Source organism: Macaca thibetana, chromosome 9 (genome assembly GCF_024542745.1).
Source record: "Macaca thibetana thibetana isolate TM-01 chromosome 9, ASM2454274v1, whole genome shotgun sequence".
In the NCBI taxonomy this organism is placed as follows: domain Eukaryota; kingdom Metazoa; phylum Chordata; class Mammalia; order Primates; family Cercopithecidae; genus Macaca; species Macaca thibetana.
The window spans coordinates 16,669,927-16,684,095 of record NC_065586.1 but is presented as its reverse complement, the minus strand read 5'-3'; the positions used below and the strand labels follow the sequence as shown (position 1 = coordinate 16,684,095).

Genomic DNA, 14,169 nt, shown 5'->3' with positions numbered 1-14,169 from the left:
TTAGTAATGTCATATTAACATTCTGAGAGAGATTATATATCTAAATGAGATCAAGCCTCACATTTAGTTAAGAGACTTGACTTTCTTTTTAAATAGCATGCCAAAAAAAAAAAAGTGTCTTCCCATGTTGCTATTAATTCTTTGTAGGATATTTGCCCAGGATATTCCAATCAATTATTTATAAAAATATTAATAAACCACTAACAGAATTTTTGAATTTTCCATCCAGGATTCTTATTTTCAGCCTTGTAATAAGCACTCTTATTGACCTATTTATCCAGTACACAGGCATTAAGAAATTTTTGGCCACAGGTGAACACACTTTATTCTTTCATATGCAAACAAATTTCTTGCTGAAGATGCTTTTGAAAATTAAAAAATGATTTCTTCTGGGAACTTATGCACTATTTCAGACAAGGTTTGCTTCCCTTAAATGAGTGTTCTGTTTCTTCAAATAACTTATATGGCATTCATAAAATCTGAATTTTCTGAGCTGGTCTCTTAAATTTTATTTTTTACCTTATGTACATTATCTCTCTATGACTTTATCAAGCACATGAAATCAGCTATAAAATATTTTCTTGGGCAGTGGAGCAACTGTTTTTGTTACGTTATATTAACATCCAGTTCTTGGGAGCTGGAGCTACAAAGATCACTTGAGGCTAAGAGTTTAAGACCAGCCTGGGCAACATAGAGAGACCCTGCCTCTAGAAATAAAAATTTAAAAAGTAGCCAGGCGTAGTAGCATGCGCCTGTGATCTTAGCTACTTGGGAGGCTGAGGTAGGAAGAGTGCCCGAGGCCAGGAGTTTGAGGCTGCAGTGACCCACTGCACTCCAGCCTAGGTGACAGAGTGAGACTCTGTCTCTAGAAAATAAATACTAGTAAACAAAACATATACCTAATTATACTCAGCTTTTATGGTTGAGGATAAACAGATGCTTTAGAATTTTAGCCTTCAGTAGTTCGGAATCGTATTATCATTGTGTAATAATTACGAACAAATTTCAGACTACTGATATTCTCCTTAAGTTAGGATTTACTCTGTTAACTTCATGTCATTGTTTTAGCCTCTTTGTCTTCATTTATTTTTGTCCTGAAGGCTGTAGAAACAAGCAATAATAATTAGTCAGATGATGGAACTGATGAGCTGTGGTTATAGCCTCCATCACCAGAAAGCCTTTCATTAATTTTTAACCCAGTGCTATTTACATAGGAAAAAGTCTGTTTTAACATCGTTGTATTCTCTTGAAAGAACCTTTTGCCTTAGGTATCCATAAAAGTGGCACAGTAGTGTTCTTTGTTTTCCTTTGATGCAAATGGAGAAATAAATGTGAATCAAAAGGAATCTATGAGAAAAACAGCAATCTTTTCTAAAAATGTGCTGAAACTCTGTGGCCCAAAATGCTGGTGCCCACAGTTGTTAATTGAGTCAGTCCTCTTGGATATAGATGTTTTCCTGGACACACCAGCTACACAATAAGCCAGTAAATCTAAGTTTGACCTGCTTGTTATTATTGGGAGCCCTAGGTATGTCAAAGGCTTTTCACCAAGTCAGGGTTATTAATCAAAGCTGACTCCCTTGTATTGATCAGACCTCAAATGGTTGGGTTCCATGCCACCCTGTTTATATATTGCTGTTTAATTTGCAGCCACCCTGCGTGCACTCTATCTAAGTGACAACGATTTTGAAATCCTGCCGCCAGATATTGGGAAGCTCACAAAGTTGCAGATAGTAAGTAATTTATCTAAATTCTTAGAAAATCGATTCACTGCCGCAGCCTTGTAGGGGTAGAATCAAGTCAATTTGAGCAGGAGTAAGGTTTGTTTGGTGGGAATAAACCACTACTCCTGATAGGGTTTCTTGATTATCCGCTGGCACTTGTAAATAAATGGAAGGGACTGAGCTTTAGTAGAAGAGAGGACGTGGAGGAGGATGAGAGTTTCTGTGGAGCACCTTTTAATGTGTAAATATGTTGACAACTCCTTGTTTTCTTCTGTTTAGCTCAGCCTTAGGGATAATGACCTGATCTCGCTGCCTAAGGAAATCGGGGAGCTTACCCAGCTTAAAGAGCTCCATATTCAGGGGAACCGCCTCACCGTTTTGCCCCCAGAACTAGGTAAGGTTGCCGATGAATGAACTTAGTTCTGGGTTTCATGAATAACAGTTATCCCAATGTAGCAATTCTGAACAACCTCTCTCCTCTTCTTGACAACTACTCTGCACCTAGGCACCCGATTCTGATCATTTGAGAACCATTTGTCATTGACTAGAGTTGAGCTGTTATAGATTTGACCTTCCCCGATCCTGTGTTCTGCAGCTGTAGCGTCCTGTATATTAGAAACTGCTGATGAAAGATGACCCCGCTCAGCTCCCTGCGTGATGTAGTGGAAAAAGCATGGGATTAGTAGTAAGAGCCTTATCCGTGGCGCCTCATCGACTAGCTGCGTAAGCTTTCTGGGTCTTGGTTGGTTATTAATAACTTTATCTAAGTATCACTCTTACTTTTGAACCCCTTAAATTTTTATTGACCTGGAAAAACTTTTACCAAATAGTTAAAGTAGTTGTTACGGCTACTTGAAGATGTTAATACCGCTGTGGGTCGTGAATTTGCCTCTTTCCTAATCCTGTCTCTAGTAGGAATTGTTAAATATGTTCTTGCTGGGAATGGGTTCTACTCCTGGCCGCTGAATCCTAATCCTATTCCTCTGCCAGGTCGTTCCTATTTCCAGAGTGGGTTTATGTCCCCCGCCAGAAATAACCTCCAAGCCAGTGATTCTGTTAACTGCTTCGTTCCACTGCAAAAGGTTCACGAGTTCCCTTATCTTTGCTTGTGCAGACCCTCCATAGCCTCTCATTTCTTCAATCCTTTGAACCACATTGTTGTCTCAAACTGCAATTATTTGCCTTTCTACTCCAAAATACCATCATTTTTAAGAAACACATTGAAGAAGCAGTTCTTTAAACAAGTCTGGCGGTTTGAAGAGGCCATTTGTTAGAAATTAGAATGCAAGCACCAGGAGGGCAGGGGCATTTTTGCATTTGTTCCCTGGGGTACAGTAGGTGCTCAGAAAACATTGAATGAATGAATTAATGAAGCAAGGACCTTGGATGGCAGGATGTTAGGAAGGTTATGAGCAGGCTGATGTGGCTAATTGTTACGCATAGGAAGACTGAGACACAGAACAGGCCTATTAGTGCCTAGAGTTCGGTTGGCAGCCATATTAGTCTAAAGGGAAGGCAGTCACGTGGTTTCCTGGAACAGCTGGAAAGTCCCGCCTCATCTCTTCCCATTTCCTTTAGCTCTCTTGTTAGTGTTAAAAGACCAGAGGATTATTTAATGACTTTTTTAAGGTTAACTCAACACTTCTCTTTACTGAGTTGCAAGTAGTCAAGTGTTGCTTTGGGAGCAGGGTTACAGAATCAAGAAACGCTTTTTGCAAACATTTTCAAGGCAAAAAACTTCTTGTCAAAGGAGAGATCTTGGGCCAGGCACGTGGCTCACACTTGTAATCCCAGCACTCTGGGAGGCCGAAGCAGGCAGATAGCTTGAGCCCAGGAGTTTGAGACCAGCCTGTGCTATGTGCTGAAACGTCTCTATAAAAAGTACAAAAAATTAGCTGAATATGGTGGTACATGCCTATAGTTCCAGCTACTCTGGAGGCTGAGGTGGGAGGATCGCCTGAGCCTGGGAGGTCAAAGCTGCAGTGAGCTGTGATCGTGCCACTGTACTCCCACCTGGGTGACAGAACAAGACTGTCAAAAGGAAAAAAATATATATATATATTACACAGTGGTTAATAACCACAGATGTTAGCATTAGTAATAGCTGGGGAGCTTCTGCGGAACTCAAATACTTGCTCCCTCCCCAACCTACTAAATCGGAATCCCCGCGTGTGAGGTGAATTCTTGTGTCATTTGGTGTAAAGCTCACTTGATGCCTCTGACATGTATCCTTGGTTAGCGTGGTTAGTAGAAACAGAAAAATAAATGTGTATTTTGATGTCATTTGATCTTACTTCATTTTTCAAGCTGTGAGGCAACGTAGGATATTAGATTAAACGATTATTTTATCAGGCAGTAATTTGCCACAAAAATGCCGATTTGAACCTACGTGTGCCTATGTATATATTTTAAAATCTTACTTATTTTGCTTATCTTATTTAAATACTACACGAGGTCATATTTCTTCAACATTTCTGTTAAGCTTTCCATGAACAAATCATGTATGTTTTTATTCAGGTGTAGAATTGAGGGGGAAGGCTTTAAATGACTTTACTTTTGCCAGCCATATGTAGAAAAGCTTAATCTTAACGTTGGCCTGATAGCTGTTTTTCCTGATTATAGACAAACACTTAGTTGTAAGTAAATGATAAACCTTCAGAAGTCACTGTCACAAGCAAAACTCAAGATGGAGACAAATGTACTATTTACTTTTGAATGGTGATTTTTTTTTTAAAGTCAAGATTAATATAATACTAATATAGTAGCAGCTGTTATAATAATAGGTGATATCTATTAAGGCCTGGAATTGCAAGGCACTGTAAGTGTTTTTCCTGCAATATCGCCTATAATGATCGTAAGAATTATTAGCAGACTTGTTAGAGGTGAGGACATTGAGGTGTAGAGAGGGCTGGTTGGTGACATGTCTGTGGGGACATAGCTAGTGACTCACAGAGGCGAGATCTGAACCTGGCAGTCCCTCCTCTGGGTCCAGCTTCCTGATCACAGTGAGGTCCTCTTTCCTGCCCATATGCTGGTAAGAGGATTCCTAGAAATGCAGTTTTCAAGTTTGAACGAAACACAACCCCGGCACACTCCTGAAAAGGCAGGCGGCGAGGTGTTGCTGGATGGTGAGCTGGCGTGGGCTTTGCCGGCATGTGAGCAAGGTTAGCATAACACTTTGCAAAATGCAGCTGAGATGGCCTCTGCAAGAGAAATTGCTGGCCCTTTCCAAGCCAGTTGCATTGTCCTGGTGTTTCTTTCCCCTCAGTAAATATGCCCCACGATGGGAATGTCTTTGGTTTCTTTGTGTCCCCAACACCTGAGGCGACCATTTGAATGCTGCTCTGGACTGGCTGATGGGCAGTGCCGGGCACTGATGATGCACATGAAGCTTATGCTGCAGGTTTGCTTCTGGGGGTGTTTTAAAGTGTGGATGATGATCTCTCCCTGTATGTTTTTTACATATCTGAATACATGAGATAAATGCTTTCGAGATTTCATAATAAATCCAGAGTTTATTGACTTGTAACCTTTTTGGTACTGGTGTTTCAGCCAAGCAAGAGAATCCGGGCGAGTTCTGATTTGTCAGGTCTGAGAACACAGCAAAATAAAGTCAGGGGCTTGGCTGGCGTTTTAATATGTGATTGTATTACTTTACCTTTATTGAGTGTCTTTGAATAAGCTATTTAAACCGTTATGTCTGGTTCCTAAGTAGTAAAGCACTTGCTTTCATATTAGTCTGTATACCTATAAAAAATGAGATGTAAGTTGAGTCTCTCAGGTACCCATTCATTCATTTATTCATTCAGGTTAAGTTCCTACTTTAGGGCAGATCTTTGAGTCCGAGGAACTTGCCTTTTCTGGTAAAGTAAGATTCACTTATTCAACAACTGTTTGTTGAGCCTCTGGTATTTGCTAGGGATTAGGACAAGAGACAGAACACCTGTTATTGATGATGTTCTAGTGGGAGAGGACAGAAGAAAGAGAGAGAGAATATGAATGACAGACATGTGGTGTTAAGAGCTCTGGGAAAGAATTGAGCGTGGAAGGGAGTGCCTGGCTAGGGAAGGGGTAATCAGAGAAACCCTCACTCATAGGGTGGTGCCCTTTATGCAGAGACTTAAAGGAAGGAGGGAGGTCTCCTGTCGGAGAGAACGGTAAGTGCAAAGGTCCTGGATGGGCTTATGTTGAGGAAGAGCAAGGCCAGTGTGGCTGGAACAGAGGAGTGAAGGGGAGAGAGTTGTAAGCAATGAGCTCAGACAGGAAGTGGGGTCTGGTTCACATGGGAACTAGTAAGACATTGTCAGAACTTGGGCTTTTACTCTGTGTGAAATGGGCACTCCCATAGATGCTCCTGTCCCAATCACCAGAATATGAGAATTTGTTACCTTCTGCAGGGAAAGTGACTTTGCTTATGGGCTTTGGAGTCTTGAGATGGGGAGATTACCCTGGATTGCCCAGGTGAGCCCAGTGTAATCACAAGGGGCCTAGTAAGATAGAAGAAGGAGGGTCAGAGGTAGGAGTAAAAGATGTAGTGGCAGGAGCAAGAGGCTGGAGTCACTCATGGAAGGGGCCACGAGCCGAGAAGTATAGGCAGCCTCCAGAAACTGGAAAGGCATGCAGCCGGATTTCCCCCACCGCAACCCCGAAGCCTCCAGAAGGAATGCAGCCTTATTGGCACCTCGATTTTAGCTCCATAAAATCCAGTTTTTGGACTTGTGCACTCTACAACAGTAAGAGACTAGATTTCTATTATTTTAAGCCACTGCTTGTAGTCATTGGTTAGAGCAGCGAAAGGAAACTGATACAAGTGGGAAGACATTGAAGGGTTTTGAGCAAAGGCATAGCATGATCTGACTTTCTTACTTAGACAGAGTCTCATGTGATCACCCAGGCTGGAGTGCAGTGGTGCAGTCGTAACTCACTGCAGCTTCCATCTCCCAGGCTCAAGGGATCCTCCTGCCTTGGCCTCCCAAGTAGCTGGGACTACATGCGTGCACCACTATGCCCCACTGATTTTCTCAGTTTTTTGTGGAGGTGGGGTCTTGCTGTGTCGCCCAGGCTAGTCTCAAACTCCTGGGCTTGAGTGATCCTCCTGCCTCAGCCTCCTGAAGCACTGGGATTACAGGCATGAGCCATGGTGTGCAGCCCCTGACTGTTTTTCAGAGGAGTTCTTTGGCTGCTGTGCTGAAAATAGGCTGGAGGGCAGAGGGCAAGGGTGGAAGCGGAGAGTCCGAGAGATAGGAGACTATCATAGCAATCCTGGTGGGAGTAGATGCTGGCTTCATCCAAATGGTAGTGGTAGTGGTACAAGTAATGGTTGGATACTGGATCTGTAACTAACAGGAATTGGTGACAGCTTAGATGAGGGGTGAAAGAGTTAAGGTTAACTGTGAGCTTTTGGTCTAAGCAACTGGAAGGGTGGGGAAGATTACAGGAAGAGTAGATTAGGAGAGGGATTGAGGAGAGGAGGTCATCCTGAGCTGAGTTTCAGATATCTTAAATTTGAGATGCCTTCGGGGTAACTCATTGAGAAGGCAATGGGGTATAAGAATCTGGAGTCCAGAAGAGACGTCTAGGCTGCATATATAGTTTGAGGCATTATCAGCATACATTTAAGGCTACAAATTGGATGAGATCCCTTGTGTGTGACTGCAGAGTGAAAGATTAAGCCCGAAGCACTGTGGTTCCTAAACACTGAACCCAGAAGGATCGAGGAGGTTTATGGGTCCGGCTGACTCCCAGGCAGACGTCCGTGGCCAGTCAGGGACTGTGGCCACCTCGGTTGACACCACAGATGGCTCCCCATTGCTGGAGCTGTGTGGTGTGTTTTTGCTTCATAGGAAAAAGGGGTTCTCTAACGAGGTGGATGGGGAGTTATTCTTTTTTTTTCCTGACAAATGCAGTTAACTCAGACAGGGCAGGACAGTGGAATGCACATAACTGAAATATCCTCTGGAGCCTGCCTGAATGCAGAAGTCTCTTTTTACCCAGTATTTTCAGCCAACATCCAGTCTCCTAAAAAGCAGCCAGCCATGTGGCTAACTGAACTTTCACCCCTTTTTTCTTCCTTTATATATTATTTCCTGGAAGAATTAATTAGTAGAGAAGATAAAAATTCTGTATTGGTAGTGAAGAAAGGAAACTCAATATATACCTTAACCAATCCTCAGAATAGGTCGACAGCCCTAGGGAAAAAAAAAAAGAAAAAGGTGATTTGGGAGCTGGTGGCGCCCCCTGGGGTTTGTTAGCAGTTTTCTGTTCCACTTCTGCATTTTCTCACCCGCAGATGAGACCGCTGTCATGTGAGCTGAAGATCTCGAATCTGTGTTTTGCATAATTCTCTTTCCTAAGCATTCCATGGTTTCTGCTGCTTGTTCTGAATTGGAATTGTTTCTGGTTTCTTGGCTTCTAGGCAATGATGGGACCTTTCTCCCGTATTTGTTAGCCAAATAATTTTGCCTTTGGAGAAGAGGAAAAAAAATCACATTAGTCTGCTTGGCATGCAACAAAACAAAGTGCTATAGACATCAAAACCTTATTTGCACCAATCCAAGCAGCCTATGAGACATATGTCTGCAACGCTGCATACACGTGGGGCTAGCCAGCTTAGTGCGCTACAATATGTGCCCACAATCGATAGCATTTTTTACTACAGTAACTATGAGAACCATAGTATTTTCTAGCATATTTGTGAAGAGTGGAAACAAATATTAATCCCCTTCAGAGAGTAAAGGATGTTATGAATTGAGAATTTCCTCTCAATTATATTCTCCAGAATAAACAGAATTAACCATGAGTGGATGTACAGTCAAAAATCTCTTCTGTTATATCTCTTAATCCTTTTCCTGTGGACATTGAGAAGCTAAAGAAAAATAACTTTCTTTCCTGAGGCAGGCAAGAAGAAAATCCAGTATTCTTTGTTTGGTCAATTAAGTCCCCGATTATAAGTGTCTTGTTTATCTTCTCTTCTGTTATTGTCATTCTGTCAACTGGTTCCCAATTATTTTTTCCAGAGGTTTAAAACGTTTTTCAGGCCGGGCGCGGCGGCTCACACCTGTAATCCCAGCACTTTGGGAGGCCGAGGCGGGCGGATCATGAGGTCAGGAGATCGAGACCATCCTGGCTAACACGGTGAAACCCCATCTGTACTAAAAATGCAAAAAATTAGCCGGGCGCGTGGCGGCGGGTGCCTGTAGTCCCAGCTACTTGGGAGGCTGAGGCAGGAGAATGGCGTGAACCCGGGAGGCGGAGCTTGTAGTGAGCCGAGATCGGGCCACTGCACTCCAGTCTGGGCGACTGAGCGAGACTCCATCTCAAAAAAAAAAAAAAAAAAAAAAAAAAAACTTTTTCAAATGTAACCAGTAGAGGATAGAGGTTAAGTGCTGGACTCTCCATCACTAGGCTTGGGTTCAAACCTCACTCTCCACTGCCTTGTTCTGTGACCTTCAGATACTGATATGGTTTGACCCTGTGTCCTCACCCAAATCTCATCTTGTAGCTCCCATAATTCCCACGTGTTGTGGGAGGGACCCGGTGGGAGATGATTGACTCATGGGGGCGGGTCTTTCCTGTGCCGTTCTCGTGATAGTGAATGGGTCCCATGAGATCTCATGGTTTTACAAATGGGAGTCTCCCTGCACAAGCCCTCTTTGCCTGCCGCCATTCGTGTAGGATGTGACTTGCTTCTCCCTGCCTTCCACCATGATTGTGAGGCCTCCCCAGCCTCTTGGAACTGTAAGTCCAATTAAACCTCTTTGTTTTGTAAATTGCCCAGTCTCGGGTATGTCTTTATCAGCACCGTGAAAACGGACTAAAACAGATACGTTATTTTACCTCCCTTCTATACCTCATGTAAAATGAGGGTAATAACAGCCCCCACCTCGTGATGTCTTTGTGAGGATTAAAAGGATAATCTGCTTAAAGAATTTAGCCTTGATACAGGAATGAGTACAGCTGCTCAGTGAAATGTTAGGTAAATGAACACACACATGCGCATACACATACATGCACAGTGGATTTTTATGCTATTAAACTTTGACTGTTTAGAGGCCAGCTTTCTGAAACCTGGGCTCTTCTGAAACAGTCTAAGCAGAGAGGTCACCCCAGCCCCACCCTTTTGACAGTGAAGAGGCAGTTAGTTACCGAGTGCCTAGTGAGAAAGAAACAACAGAGTAGATCCAAAGCCAAAGTCTCACCTCACACAGTGGGATTGGTCAGTGTATCCTGTGGATAAAAGAAAGGCTTGGAATTATCCTCCTGTGTGATAATTGAGGCACACAGGAAGGGTCAGAAAAGAAAAGCGAGGGAAAAGAAGGGGTAAGAGGGATTAGCTCAGATGAAGGGATTCTGCATGGCCAGTACTCAGGGCGGACAAAAGACATAACAAGAAGAGTATGCCTGCAGTCCACCCATCCTAAGAATTGTATAATAACAAGGGATTTTCCAAGTCTGTACCTTTCTTGGGAGTTTTATATTGAGGCTGGGAGCAGGTTCTGGTTGTTCTACCTAAAAAGCTCTGTGATTGGCTTTTTGGTTGGACCTTGGGTTGTTTCATTCACTCATTCGTCCATTCATTCCCTCATTCACCCATTCATTCAGTTCTTTCTTTTTGACAACCTTTATATGATTATTAACTTGTTCCTAGTAAGTGTTGGGTACTTCGTAGTACTTGCACTAACTGATTATACTCACTTCTTTATCCATGTTAAGATCTTAAACTACCTCTCTGCAAGTGACAACATTATTTTCTAATTGTTTAATTTCTCACTGTCTTAATGTTACCTTTTGTGATAGCGCTTATTTCATTGGGGATTTTTTTACTTCTCCCAGAATTCATGATAGCAACCATTGTTCTGAACCAATTGCTTCATTTGTTAATATCAGTTGTGTGCCTACACTATAATGCTTTTGTCAACTGTCTACATATTAGTAATTTATTTCATGTTAAAATACACTACATAAATCCATCTTTCAAAATCTTTAGTATTATAAATTAAAAGCATTATAGAAAAAGAAATCTCTTCTGGAGTTGAACAAAGTAGTTTAGCTATCATGTGAAATCTTTTTTTTCTTTCTCTCCTCCTCTCCTCCTCCCCCCCCCCTCCCCTCCCCTCCCCCCCTCCCCCCCTCCCCCTCCCCCCCCCCTCCCCTCCCCCCCTCTTTCTTTCGACAGAGTCTTGCTCTGTGTCACCCAGACTGGCTTGCAATGGCATGATCATGGCTCACTGCAGCCTTGACTTCTGGGCCCAAGTGATCCTTGCACCTCAACCTTCCAAGTAGCTGGGACCACAGGCGTGCATCACCATGCCTGGCTAATTTTTTAATTTTTGTAGAGATGGAGTCTCCCTGTGTTGCCCAGGCTGGTCTCAAACTCCTGAGCTCAGGTGATCCTTCTACCTTGGCCTCCCAAAATGTTAGGATTACAGGAATGAGCCACCCACCTGGCTAAATCTTTTAATTATTTCCTTAAGAAAAGATGTAGTGTGGTTGTTAACTATGTCTAGAATAAGCAGACTCCAAATAAATAATAAGAAAGTTAATTTTTTTTTAGACTAGATTTTTGATTTGGGGTAATTACTTGCCCTAACCCAAGGCAGCTTTATGTTGTTATCAGAATTGCTTTTCTTGCCCAAATCCTGTTACTATGAAAAGAAGATCTAGCTTAATAGATAGAGCAGTAAGTGACAAGGACGTTCTTTATGGAATTATAAACTGTGCCACTTACACATATATAAGATTGAATTTGTTAATTGCTCACTAACATTTTTCAGATTGGTTTTAAGCTAGATATAATTCCAGACATACCTTAGTTTTTAATGCAGAATATCGTAATTTGCAGAAGAGTTTCATGCTCTTAATCTCAGTTTTATAATGTAGGCAAGAAGAGCTCTCTGGCCTCTTTTTAAAGATGTGACTTGCCTAAGGCTACATTATTGACACGGCTTATTATGGACAGAATCCAGTTTTTAGTTCAGATCTTTCTAATTCAAAAATAAGTATTCCACCCAATAGTATACTCATCAATGTGTCAAAACTGAGCCAATAAAAAGGCATAATTTATTATTAGATGACAGATTGCTGTGATTCCAAATATATGCCTTAATTTTATTTGAAAAAGTAAATGTTGGGAATAGAATATTTGTACCCAACTTTGAATTTTGACTTGGATTTTATTACATGCTCCTACATTTTATTTCTGCATTAATATTTCTTTTGCCATACTTCACAAAAAATCATACCATATCCTTTGATTCCCATGGCCTCAGCTGATAATCAAAAATGACTCCCGTCAAGTCTCCTACGTGATATTTTTTAACAAGTCCCATTTTGTATATTCTATTTCAGTGAAATCTTTAGCCCCAGAAAATGTTTTCAGCGTGGATTTTTTAAATGCTACATGAATTATATTTCTACCTGGTGAGTTATTACCTTAAAGGGGGTGGGAAGTTGCAACACATAAAACGTTTCCGTTTTGTAGTATAAATTTCAGGAAGCCCAGCGTCAGGTTCAACGTGATTGAACATGTGCATCAATCTGTGTTAACACCAGCTGGAAAAGCTTGCCACTGTGTGCAGTGGACTTCCTTTGATTTAAAAGGATGCTAAATGTATTTTTGCCCTGGGAGAAATGCCAGCAGTGCTAAGGTTCCGGATTTAATTTTTTTTTTTTTAATAAATTCCAGAGCCATGTCTGTAAATACAGTTGTTATCACCTGAATACATATATAATATCTTACATTTATGTAGCCTCTCCCTTTGAGGCATCTCCTATATATTATAGTATTCCTATGTTAAAAGAAAAAAAAAAGCAATGTTACACTGAGTCAGACCCAAATGGTATTGTATGCGTGTGTGAGTGTGAGAGTTTCTTTTAGAGTGCAGTGGGAGTTTGAAAGGAGTAAAGTGGGTGACGATTGTCCCTCATGTTGTCAACACCAGAAATCTAGGCCTTATCATGACATCATGGATCAGTCTTTCATATTTATGGTTATTTAGACCTTTCCAGAATTGTTCACATTTTCAACTGAGTACTAATTCCATAAGTTGACTACCTATTACACAAAAGCATCTAATTGTACCATTTATATTTCTGTGAAGTTGTGATAGCATTCTAATATTAGTAAATAAGCTTATGCTCATTTTTTCAACATTTATAGAATGATTTTAACTTGCCCAATACTATCTCTGTTGCCTTTTATATTTGCTGTTTTAAAAATATTGGCTCTTCTCCTTGGACAGCCCCTATTGAATCCATCTTACCATATCAGAATCTGACTTCCAACCCCATATGTGTTATATTTCTGTCATCAGTTCAGTTTGTGGAGCACTGGTTAAATATAACATACATAGCCCTTACCTTCATGAAGAAAATCCTTGAAAGAAAGAAACAGCTAAACAAATAGTTAAAAATCACAAAATGGCTGCTAGAATGTCAGCTTCCTCACGACATTGGTTTAAGCCACGCTCATCTCTCACCTGGGTTGCTAGAATAACCTCCTAACTGGTTTCCTGCTTCCTGCCTTCCCATTGCAATCCATTCTTCACCCCGTAGTCAAGGTGATCATATAAAATTACAGAGTGGATTGTATGCCTTTGTCAATTAGAGCTCTTGAATGTTCCCTAGGAATATTTAAGGCCCATCTGGCACCCATGGTTTCCATGCTACTTATCACCCTCCCTCACTCATGAGCGGCTGTCAATAACCTCCTCTCACTTCTTCATGATCTTTGCTCTCTCCTTGAAATTTTCACCTGAATATTTTTGCAGCTCATACCACATAATTCATACATCCTAAGTGTACAATTCAGTGTTTTTTCATATGTTCAGAGTTGTAAAACCATCACCACCACTTTAGAACATCGTTCATTACCTCAAAATGAAACACCGTACCCTTTTCTTTCTCACTCCAATCCCTCCATGTCTCCTAGCCCTAAGGGTTTTTTAGTTTGGCTCTTACATTTATATTTTTGATCCATTCTGAATTAATTTTGTATGTGATGTGAGATAAGGATTCAGTTTTATTCTTTTGCCTGCGGCTGTCCTGTTGTTCCAGCACCACGTGTAGAAAAGACTGTTCTCTTTTTATCAAATGGTCTTGGCACCCTTGTCAACAACCAATTGACAGCAGATATATAGTTTTATTTTTGTAATCTCAATGCTATTTCATTTATTTATATGTCTGTCCTTATGCCAGTACCACACTATCTTTAGTTCTGTTGCTTTGTAGTAAGTTTTTAAATTGGGGCATGTTAGTTTCAACTTTGTTATTCTTTTTCAGGATTGTTTTAGCTATTTTGAGGCCTGTGAGTTTCCATATGAATTTTAGAATCAGCTTGTTAATTTATACAAAGAAGCCAACTTGTATTTTGGTAGAAATTGCACTGAATTTGTAGATTATTTTGGGGATTATATCATAATCTCAACAATATGAAGTCTTCAGATCC

The 14,169-nt window shown here is 41.1% G+C and overlaps 1 protein-coding gene across 2 annotated transcripts in view; it reads left to right on the top strand.

Moving 5' to 3' along the window:
- The window catches only part of RSU1 (Ras suppressor protein 1), a 349,246-nt gene that overhangs the window by 181,560 nt on the left and 153,517 nt on the right, over nt 1-14,169 (top strand). For both annotated transcript variants that reach the window (XM_050805414.1, XM_050805415.1), the window contains 2 exons: nt 1,651-1,733; nt 2,004-2,118. In XM_050805414.1, the coding sequence (XP_050661371.1) occupies nt 1,651-1,733; nt 2,004-2,118 (198 nt within the window). The remainder of the gene's footprint in view (nt 1-1,650; nt 1,734-2,003; nt 2,119-14,169) is intronic.